Source organism: Suillus clintonianus (assembly GCF_016758775.1).
Source record: "Suillus clintonianus strain FC179 chromosome Unknown DEU56scaffold_123, whole genome shotgun sequence".
Classification (NCBI taxonomy): Eukaryota; Fungi; Basidiomycota; class Agaricomycetes; order Boletales; family Suillaceae; genus Suillus; species Suillus clintonianus.
In genome coordinates this window covers 24,366-35,798 of record NW_024539347.1, presented here as the reverse complement: position 1 = coordinate 35,798, position 11,433 = coordinate 24,366, and the positions used below count along the sequence as shown (strand labels likewise).

The 11,433-nt window shown below is 48.2% G+C and overlaps 2 protein-coding genes across 2 annotated transcripts; both read left to right on the top strand.

The window, feature by feature from the left end:
- Positions 1–6,333: 6,333 nt before the first annotated feature.
- DEU56DRAFT_894535 (kinase-like domain-containing protein) lies at positions 6,334–8,236 on the top strand. The gene is made up of 6 exons (XM_041356365.1): positions 6,334–6,734; positions 6,794–7,149; positions 7,212–7,421; positions 7,470–7,588; positions 7,652–7,823; positions 7,883–8,236. The coding sequence occupies exons 1-6, from the start codon at positions 6,430–6,432 to the stop codon at positions 8,068–8,070; spliced, it is 1,350 nt and encodes a 449-aa protein (XP_041202960.1). The 5' UTR covers positions 6,334–6,429; the 3' UTR covers positions 8,071–8,236.
- A 1,427-nt stretch (positions 8,237–9,663) lies between these two features.
- DEU56DRAFT_92682 (uncharacterized protein) lies at positions 9,664–11,192 on the top strand. The gene is made up of 8 exons (XM_041358595.1): positions 9,664–9,850; positions 9,922–9,954; positions 10,003–10,175; positions 10,226–10,308; positions 10,360–10,566; positions 10,625–10,763; positions 10,833–10,952; positions 11,129–11,192. Exons 1-8 carry the CDS (start codon positions 9,707–9,709, stop codon positions 11,130–11,132), a joined length of 903 nt encoding a protein of 300 aa, XP_041202959.1. The 5' UTR covers positions 9,664–9,706; the 3' UTR covers positions 11,133–11,192.
- The last annotated feature ends 241 nt before the right edge of the window (positions 11,193–11,433 follow it).

Below are 11,433 nucleotides of genomic sequence, written 5' to 3'. Positions count from 1 at the left end.
AAGCCGATGGGCAGGTTGACGTCGTTGGGTCGGATGTCGTGTAGCATTTTCCTAGAGTTTATATGTTTGAACGCAATGAGATCTTTTACGATAGTGTCACGTACAGAGAGTGCCAACTTGTTGGCCTGACAGAGCGCGCTCAGTTATGAGAATGTAATAAATGCCTGTCGACTCACCTTTGGATCCAAAAGAAGCTCGTTGAGGCCAGCTTCTCTAAGAATGGTAGCAACATCCCATGAGTACGCGTTCTTGTCATCGCAGCCAGTTGTTATAAGTTTTCCATCCGCGGAAAACGATACGCAGTTAACATCATTTGGATGCTGGAGTGGAGGACTGATGGGCTGGCCGTTGTCGAGGTCCCACAATCGCGCTGTCTTGTCCCATGATGCGCTTGCGAGGATGCGGCTATTCGGAGATATTGTAATACCATAGACAGAAGAAGTGTGTGCATCGAGAAATGCGATCTGCGTCCATGATTTTGTATTCCATGTCCGAATCGAGTAATCGTCTGACCCGGAGATGAGCGTTTTCCCATCCGCGGTCCAAGCCAGGCACAACACCGAATGTGTGTGTCCTTTGAGAGTTGCGACAAGCTCGCCTGTCTTCGCATCCCAAATTTGAATGGAGGACTCGCGGTTATCTTCGGTCCAAGACCTATCGTATCCACCAGTTGCAATCATGGTCCTGTCTGGCGAATAGATGGTTGCCAACACTTCTAGATGCCCTGTGTTGATTGGCCTGGGTTCCAGGATTGTCTCTCCGCTCTCCACATCCCGCTGCCTCGCTGTCCCATCTTCAGATCCGCTCACTAGTCGCTGACCATCTCGACTCCAACAGACAGACCACACTGTCTTTGTGTGTCCCGTCCATTTTGCGATGACCTTGCCTGTCTCGATGCTCCACAACCTCACTCCACCGTCACTACTCCCGCTAACCACTTTCTTCCCATCCGGAGACAACGCTATACTGTACACTTTACTGTCTCCGTCCCGCCAGTCTTCTCCTATCTGTTTCCCGCTCTTCAAGTTCCATACCCGCAGCGAGCCATCATCTGAACAAGTAATGATCCGCTGTCCGTCAAGTAAGTGTATGGCTCCATTGACCCAATCGGTGTGTCCTTCAAATTTCTGGCGAGGCGTTATATATGCTGATATCTCTTTCTTTTTAGTGGTGAGTGAAGACATATTCCAACTACCGAGTGCAGCGCTGTCTCAGCTTTCACCCACCAAATTCCACATTCATCACTTACCGAGGACAACAGCCACGGGCGGATAGTAGGGATAATGGGCGTTTCGCTCACGTCAGAGTTGAGTCCACCGCTTCTTGGTACGTTTGACATGCTGTATCCTCGTGTTCGCTTCACAGCTTATATGCAGCATAAGGCTGTGCAGTTGAAGCGCCCAAGAATGGCATCTGCCACTCCGGTCTTCCATGGAAGCGGTATCAGCTTGCCGATTGACGCTTTTGGTATGTCAAAATCATCTTTGCCTTCTCTTCTTTCCTTTCCCCTTTAAATCACAGGACAGATCGTACATGGGGCGACGCCCTTAGATTTGATGCCTACGTGTTCCTATTAGGATCGATTGAAACTATGTCAGCCAGTCTATTCCTGTCACATTGTCACATTTGCGTCTTCGCGAAGTTCATTATTCGGCGCCTAATAAATTCTCGCACCATGCTTCACCTGCATACATTTACGATGCCATCATCCTTTCCAGAGTTCAACGTTCAGCGCTTGCACCAACTATATCGGCCAAGAGGAAGACATTTCATGACCTCGTGACACGAATACATCGGACCCTCGTCATTGCACCGACCAACCACAGGCAAGCCAGTCCTTGCATTCGCACATTTCTTATCTCCATCTCATTATTTTGATTATGAAAATCTGTTCTCACACAATCTTCCAATCCAGCGTCTCCTTGGGCTCTGTCTCAACACAACTACCAGCGCCTGTCTCTACTGTGGCTTCGGCAGAAGCGCCTGACTGAACCAGTTGGACAAGTAGAAAACCTGTTCGTTCCATAGCAATAGCAACAATTCCTGGCTGTGGACAGCCAGGCTATGGTTACTTTCACGCCAAGGTGTGTACACGTACACGGTGCATTTTTCGGTGGCCATCTCGTCACGGTGACCAACATTGTGATATTTCCTTGGGAGAGCGCAAGATTACCTCGTGAGTGACCCCTTTGACTGTATATGAATCAAAACGTCTTGCGTCGGAGGATTAAAACTTCCTGTGCTTCATCTTTTTCATGCGCAACTCATGAATACTCTAACCATTGCAAAAGCGACTTCTGTGTCCAAACCCAATTCCCTACCCCGAAACTCTGATGTCAAGCCGTCACCTGACACCAAAGACACAATCAATATGGAACATGTTACAGTTAACGACGACCCCGTCAATGGAGTCGTGCCAAACAAGTTCTTTTAAAACATGATGCTCTCAACTGACCAGGTTAACGCTGTATCGCCCATAGACCATAATTTTGTGCATTGTGTCATTGGCTACAATGGTGTCTGCGTTAGGAGCTAAAAATCTAAATTGTTTGTCGCATGTCTTTGCCTATTGAATGGTTTTGATTTGAAGCGCATGTGTGGGACTGCAGCACTGAACAAACAGATTTTGACTCGGAGTCATTGAGCAATTCTCATGCCCGTCCAATCCGGGTGGCCGTTGACACCTCTTTCTTTCATTTTCAACGTCCTGCAACGCCACATCCTTATTTTCGACTAGCTGTGTCCTACACTTAGAATATGAGATCGCATTTCCCCGGCGCATATCAGCAGATCGTGTTATCCGGGAACGATTTCATTTAACGAGCTGTCTATTTCGCTCAAAAGCCGAAAGAGATTTCATTCGTGTGACCGGCTTCAAGTGTGAAACTGTACGTTGTGGGTCTGGGGAGAAGTAAATATGAAAGGCAGGAGGTTACCATTGTAGCGATTACTCGAGCCCATGCCATTGTGGCCCCCTCCGTCAGCATGGCAGATACGTCAGGGAGTCTTTATCAGAGTGGTTTGTTTTATTGATGCAACTGATACTTGGTGTATAAATAGTACAAAGTGAGTCGGATCGACGAGCCCAGAAAGACGAAACACATAGTTTCAGCGTCTTACATATCATATCGCAGACGGAGATGAGGAGGCGTATGGCATGAAAAAGGACAGTTCTAAACATACATGGCAGAAAGGCGTAAATCTTGTAGAGGCACGCGGGAAATGTACGGATGAGGAAATTATAGATTAATGACGGCCATCCGTGTATTCAGGAGATAGGCAACAAATGAAGAGCCGGAAGCGAGTCCAGCGTCCAGCGTGTCTTATCGTTGCATGAGGGCCCAAGTTTGTTGACGTAGAAGCTGTGGTTGTATCACCAATGGCAGGTGAGGTAGACGAATTGGAGACAGGTGCCTGTGGTTGCGAAGATGGCTGGGTCTGAGTCGCACCATTGGACTGCTGCGTGGCATTGGGCTTGAGAGGCCGTGAGCCCGTTTACCGTTTTTCTCTCGCTGAAGCATTCCTCTGCACAATGTCAGGTCGAGTGGAACATCCGGGAAGGAGAGAAAACATACACGTTTTCCCCGTGCATACGGAACCTCAACAACTGCTGGGCTGTGCCCATGCAACTCCATGCCTTCCCCACTCTGTACGCGTCGTTTCAAAAGGTTTTGAGCCCAGTCGAGAGGAGAGGACGGCGACGTTTCATGTGTATCGGAGGGGCTGCGGTGGAATAAGCGGCTAAGAAGTGTGCTTCCTTGCGGTGCTGAGGCGTGGAGGCGGCTTCGTGGAGAGAACTGAGATTACGAAGGTCAGGATCAAACTCGAAGTGATACTAACAACGTACACGAGAATGATCTGGTGGAACATCAAAAAAGCCCGGGGGTACCCTATGGGCAAGTTGACGTCGTTGGGCAGGATGTCGTGTAGCATTTTCCTAGAGAGCATATGTTTTAACGCGATGAGATCTTTTACGAAGGTGTTACGTACAGGGAGTGCCGACTTGTTTGCCTGGCAGAGCGCGTTCAGTGACGAGAATGTAATGAATGCCTGTCGACTCACCTTTGGATCCAACAGAAGCTCGTTGAGGCCAGCTTCTCTAAGAATGGTAGCAACATCCCATGAGTACGCGTTCTTGTCATTGCCGCCAGTTGTTAGTAGTTTTCCATCCGCGGAAAACGATACACAGTTGACATCACTTGGATGCTGGAGTGGAGAACTACCAATAGGCTGGCCGTTGTCAAGGTCCCACAATCGCGCTTTCGAGTCAGCTGATGCGCTTGCGAGGACGCGGCCATTTGGAGATATTGCAATGCCATAGACAGAGTCAGTGTGCGCATCGAGAACTGCGTTCTGCTTCCAAGTTTTTGTACTCCATGTCCGAATCGAGTGATGGTCTGACCCGGAGATGAGCGTTTTTCCATCCAGGGTCCAAGCCAGGCACCACACGAAATGGAAATGTGTGTGTCCTTTGAGAGTTGCGACAAGTTCGCCTGTCTTGGCATCCCAGATTTTAATTGAGGACTCGTAGTTATCTTCAGTATTCCAAGGCATATCAGATCCAGCAGTTGCAATCATGTTCGTATCTGGCGAATAGACGGCTGCGTACACTTCTAGATGCCCTGTCTTGATTGGCCCGGGTTCCAGGATTGTCTCTCCGCTCTCCACATCCCACTGCCTCGCTGTCCCATCTTCAGATCCACTCAGTACTCGCTGACCATCTCTACTCCAACAGACAGAATACACTTCCTTGGTGTGCCCTGTCCATTTCGCGATGACCTTGCCTGTCTCGATGTCCCACAACCTCACTCCACCGTCAGTACTCCCGCTAACCACGTTCTTCCCATCCGGAGACAACGCTATACTCATCACTCCACTGTCTCCGTCCCGCCAATCTTCTCCTATCTGTTTCCCGCTCTCCAAGTTCCATACCCGCAGCGAGCCATCAGATGAACAAGTAATGATCCGCTGTCCGTCAAGTAGGTGTATGGCTCCTTGGATGAAATCGGTGTGCCCTTCAAATTTCTGGCGAGGCGTTATTGCTGATATCTCTTTCTTTTTAGTGGTGGGTGAAGACATTCCACAATTTCAACTACCGAGTGCAACACCGTCTCAGACTCTCAGCTTCCACCCATCAAATTCAGAATTCATCACTTACTGAGGACAACAGCGACGGGTGGATAGTGGGGGACAATGGGCGTTTCGGTCAAGTCAGAGTTGAGTTCACCGCTTCTTGGTACGTTTGACATGCTGTATCCTCGTGTTCGCTTCACAGCTTGTATACAGCTGTGCAGTTGAAGCGCCCAAGAATTATCTGTCGCTCTGTAATCCCTATTGCTGTTGGATGGAGGACAAGCTAGCATTGCAGGTATGTCTGCTCGCGTTCACGCAGAGTGTTCAAAGATGCAAGGTGAATGGCTTAGTTTTTCAAGCTGTGTCCAATTCCTCCCAAGAAGTCTCGCAACATCCTACCTAGCTATCGTAAATCATCTGCTACTTGGATCTAATCATATTCCCCACACATCGCCCCGCTGAGCTGGCTTCGGAAATTGGACTGATCATCTCGAAGTAAGTCTCGATAGGCTTGGAGTGAATGGTTGGAAGAGACCCTTGTGAACTTCGTTCGCAGCATGATGTTCCGAGCGTGCAAATATTGGACCCAGACAACACTGAGGCAGTCCCTGACAGAACGGAGACCCCATCAGATGCGCTGTCCGAGTGCATGCTTCGGGTGGTGGCGAAATCTCTACATACAAGGCGGTGAGCTTTCCAACCAAGCAGTGTATACAACACCGTATGGATCAAATTCGACTTATTCATCCATATTGTCGTCTCTTTGAGCAAGCAAACCATAGTCATAATCGTTATCATCCTCCAGCATGCCATAAATCGGGATTGAGGTTACGTGTTGGTACATAGAGAACCATTGATATGGAGGGTGGTACACCGCAGGAAGATCATTCGCAGCCTTCGCCTGGCCTCCATTTCTGCCGTTGATGTTGGGAAGCTGGGGGCGTCGTTCATCGTCGTTGAGGTTTGGTGTAGGTCCACGGAGCCTTTGGTTCGCAACCCTGACCTCCGTTTCTGCCGCGCCTTTGAATTTTGGCATATCGCTCGGGGGTGGCTCGAGAAGAGGGTCGTCTTTCTTGAGCGTAGGTTGATGTTGACGTCAGCCTATTCTTTCGAAGGTGATTGGACACGTATCAAGTAGCAGCACAATTGTTTACGCGCGGCAGGGTAGCGGGAGCATCTGTAATTAATTAAACATGTATTTGAAATCCACCAATCAGCAACCATGAATCGCTAGCATATAAGATTTTTGATGACGGTTGACGTTCACGTAACGCTCAATTGATCGGTTTTGAAAGATCTGTCCCAGTCTCTATTGTGAAAATACTTATAATTCTAGCTGTAGTGCCGACCTCTGCGATGCGCCGCTTCCTCAACAGTGTGTGCTCTTCCAGATTTATTCGACGGCCAGCGACTCCACCGGTGTATCCATATATTTGCCGCCCTGTGTCATCACGGCTTTATACTGCAACACCTCAGCCTCAAGAAGATGATCGTCCCCATTTCATTTTTTTTGAGGAACCCCTTGGGATTTCGGCCGAGGAAGGTTGTGGTTGGTTTCAAGGTGGCCCAGGCAGCCTCCTTGGACCTGACTCGTGCTTCAAGGTTGAAGCAAAACTAGGTTGGGGCACTACATCCAGCTTGTGGCTTGCTCGTGATTTTCGGTACGTTGACGAACACTTCAACGCTAACCAGATAGTTACACGTCACTCATCATCTTTAGAAAAGATCGCTATGTCGCTCTCAAGATATTGAGCGGATTCGCCAGCCAGCTAAATAAGGAGGACAAACTGCAGGAACTCAAAGTCCTTCAGCATCTGTCGTCTGACACATCCTCGCCACTCCCAGTTGATCCGTCGGGCACTTTTTCTCGACTACTCACCCATTTTTACCATCAGGGCATCGAAGATGACGGCGAACATTTGTGTCTCGTTATGGATCTACTAGGCCCCAGCATGCATGGCATACGAGACGGTTTGCCTAATTTTGGATACTTACCGTTACCCATCGTGAAGCGCATGTTGAGAGATGTCCTAACAGGCATCGCATATGCCCATTCTCGTGGCGTCGCGCATACCGGTTTGTCGTTTGTCCTAGTCCCACTATTAATGCTGATATTCGAGTTTTTGCGGACCTGTCAGATATCAAACCGGACAATATTATGATTGCCCTGAGCGACAAGTGGACCACGGAGGCTATCGCAGAGTGGTTGAAAGCTAACCCTCCGCGCACTCATCCGCCAGAACAAAGTGTGACTAAAATGATTTCAGCTTTCGTCTCTCAGTCGCTCCCTCCTCCGACGTTTAGCGAGCTAGCCGTCGGCAAATATACGCTAGCTGATTGGGGCAGTGGTAAGTCCTGCATTCCTTTCTCTGCTCTCGTTCTTGATGATATCGCAGCGCAACTTGTCAATAGTCAGACCACAGACCACATTACGCCTCTCGGTTTACGCCCTCCAGAAATCGTCCTTGGAGGCGAGTGGGATGAATCCGTGGATATCTGGACTTTCGGTTGTATCGTACGTTGTTAATATCACTTGGAGCCAGGTCACAGTGGCTGATTCCTCTATTTGCATACCAAGGTCTTCAACGCCCTCACTAGATGCCCGTTGTTCAAGCCTATAGACTACGAAGAGAAAGGCGTCAGCGAGGAAGCCATGCTATTATATCAAATGATCATGTTTTGCGGGGAATTCTTCCACAAAGATCTCCTCACGAGGTGCTCTCGAAGTCACGATTACTTCAACATCAACTGTGCGTCATTTTCATTCTCATTGTCATTGTCATCCTTCTCCATATATACTATTTTACAGGCTCGCTGAAAGGGTTCGACCGATTCTTGCGCAAACCTTTCCAGGACTGCATCCGTGGCTGTGGATATCCCTTTTCTGACGAGGAGATCGAGCAAGCTGCGGCCTTCATGCATCGGTGCTTGCGTCTTGATCCCAAGAATCGAGCTACCGCGCGTGATCTCCTGGAAGACCCATGGCTGTTATCTTGAGTTATCGATCATCACTAACCATCATTTTCCTATCCATAAATTTGCCTACACTCGGTCCACGAGCATAGACAAGGACCCCTGGGCATAGCCATATCGTGAGCCCAATCCAAGGCTGCGTTATCACAAGTAGTTTGAATCAATACCACTCAGTTCTCTTGTTCGTCAAATATATTGGGTTTACAACATCGAGGTCGCGAAGATACTTGAGGCGGGGTCTTAAGCAGGTCTTACATCCATGTTTTGTAGTCCCACACAAACTCCCTTACCTGTTCTCTGAATCACGCTCGACAGGTGGTTCCCCATGCACATGAAGCACCATAAGCGGCGGATGCACACCTTTGGATCCCAATTTATGAAGTTCCTCGTCGTCCTTCCCTGACAGGTTCTCCTGTCCCGCAGATTCCCACCTACCGCTGATCATCGCCTTCAGTAAACACAACGAAACGACCAATCAATGCCGAAATCCTCCTTGGCTACGAGGTTGAGCATGGTGACACGAGACAACAGAGAACAACTATGGTCGTCGAAAGGTGCGCCGAGGAGGTTAAAAATGATTTTTATACACGAGGGGGGTGGCTGTTCGTGGTGGTCACTGTATCATCGCGCGAGCCACATAGTATACAGGTCCCATGATAAACATAAGTCAAATGCGAAATGACACGCACATGATAGGACTGCCACTTCCACAAATAGGCGGTCATGCCACGTCGTCAACTCGAAAGAAAGTAGAGTGGACTGAAGCGTCGTCCGTGGCTCTCTGACTGGTTCTGATGCAGCAGTCAACGCACAACTAGGGTTAAAGTTGAAAGTCAATGCTTATCTTCGAGAACTAGTGCCGGGAAAATGAGAAGGACACCATGAGTCATGGTTCAAACTTCAAACTTCAAACCTCATAGGCCTCAGGTGAGTCAGTCTCTCTATAGATTGCCTTCATATACACAAGACGGCAATCACCAGCGAGACTGAGTCACCTCTGTTTGAGCACCGCATCCTCCTTACCCAAGTCAATTTTTGCTCAAAGAAAGCACTGGGATGTAATTTCATACCACCGCTTACGGGTTGCATGGATTGGCGTGGTGTTTCTGCAAAAAAAATGTGTCAGTAATAGTCTCCTACTTACCATAGACGTAAACACGCACGTGAAAGCTATGGATGCCTTTCCTAGCGACTGACTGTTGTGTTTTGTGCGAGATCGACAGAAGTGCCAGTGTACACGCTGTCAGTGAACAAGGGAAAGGAGCACCACGACATGTTCCTTTTTTGCGCCATTTAGTATTGATCACAGCTAGCGACTGCGAAATTGTACTAGTAGTGAAGTTCAAGAATTGCCTTCCCAAGTGAGTGGCATAGGTATTTAGAATCATTGCTACAATTGAACAAGAAATCATGATGTTCTCGGCACCTGAATACAACATAATGGTTACATCGATCAGCGGTGGTGTCATAACAAGAGGTAGCCTAGCCACAGACGCGTAAACACACATGTTGCAGCTGAAGAGACAAAGATGCCAGTGAGTGCGCGTCCAAACTCCGCAATGTGCATTTAAGGCTAGTACTGTTTTGTCGTGTTGCCTTGAAGTACTAGTGGTGGTTTGGAGCTCAAAGAGTTCACATACCCTTACCGTGTTCCTCCATCATGGATCCTTCAGAGATAAGAAAGAGATTCAAGCGCTTCCGAATCCTCATTATAGGAAGAGCGAATGCAGGAAAAACCACCATCCTCCAGAGGGTTTGCAAAACAAAGGACAACCCAGAAATATATGATAGCGCCGGGAACAAGGTGCGCAGTACTATGATCCCAATAGGAGGCTGGTCCATAGTGATGAATCTTGATTGATTCGACGAGATCAGATCGATGCCTCCGTTTTGGCGGCATCCAGAGAGGTAGGGCGTGCTTGTAGTGGTTAGCAACATTCCTTGACGAGTTCTCAGCGTGGATTGCACAATATCGAGAATGAAATGGTGTTTCGGAACAACCCAGGATTCGTCTTTCACGATTCACGTGGGTTTGAGGCAGGAGGACACTCCGAATTCAACAAGGTGAAGGCTTTCATCATAAGCCGTTCTAAGAAACAATGGTTACATGATCGAATCCATGTGATATGGTAATTGGCCATTAGTTGCTGGTGTGCACTATCTCATGTCTTTCGCATAGGTACTGCATTCCGATGGATGAGGATAGCAGGTCTTTCACGGAAGCGGAAGTCAAGTTTTTCTCTCAGTGTGACACTGGAAGAAGTAAGTGTTTGTGTCTGCCATTATATATCATTGACCATGCACAATCCTCAGTTCCAGTAATTGTGTTGTTTACTAAATTTGACGCCCTCTACGACGATGTACATGCAGAGCTAATGAGCAAGGGAGTATCGAGGAAAGATGCTGACGGACTGGCCCCGCAGCACGCCAGAGAGTCATTTGCCAACGGGCCACAACTAAAGCTTTTGTACAGCCGCAAGGGCAACCAACGTCCTCCAAAATGTCATATATGTCTTCCTGGTAAGCCAATTAGTCTATTTAATTGTGTAGTCACATTTATTCCCTCTCGGACATTTAGATATGGACAAAAATGATGCAGATTGCACGCCACTCATCAAATGCACGGCTGGAAGTCTCGATGATAAGGTGCTTAAACAGTTGTTCACCTCGACTCAGCAAACCACTTTGGAGGTGTGCATCAGGTGTGCAGTTGAAAGGTGACTCCTCAAATCTCATATATCTCTAGCGAGGAATAACAACTGAAATCATTGTCTCGACGTCTTGAGCACAATTGCGCTGCATCTTGACTCTACTCAGACAATCTCATCTCGCATGTTTGGAAAATTCAATGATCGACAGATTGTAGATGATTTGGGTGCATGGTTTCCATCGACAATTGTAGGAATGTTCGAAAACTCTGCTCATTTATATTTGACGGTCACTTGCAGGGGGTATGTCTGTAATCCGCCCCTGCCAGCATGCTGACCTAAGACATCGTTGATCCGTTGGCAGCATGTGAGTTAGTTGATCCTCCGTCGAGCTCCAGTCTTGCTGACCGAAGACATCGCCAATCTATTGTCAGTTAGTGAGTGTGTTGAGCTGGAGCCTTGCTGACAGAACACATTGCTGATCTGTTGACAGGACGTGAGTGTGCTGATCATCTGTCGAAGTCGGGCGTCGCTGACTGAACACATCGCTGATCCCTTGACAGAATGTGAGTGTGTTGATCATCTGTCGAGCTCGAGTCTCGCTGACATTGCTGATCTCTTAACAGATTGTGAGTGTCGATCCACTGTCGAACTCAAGCATTACTATCCGAACACAATGCTGATCTCCTGATCCCTTGACAGATTGTGAGTGTGTTGGTCATTTGTCGAAGTCGGACAT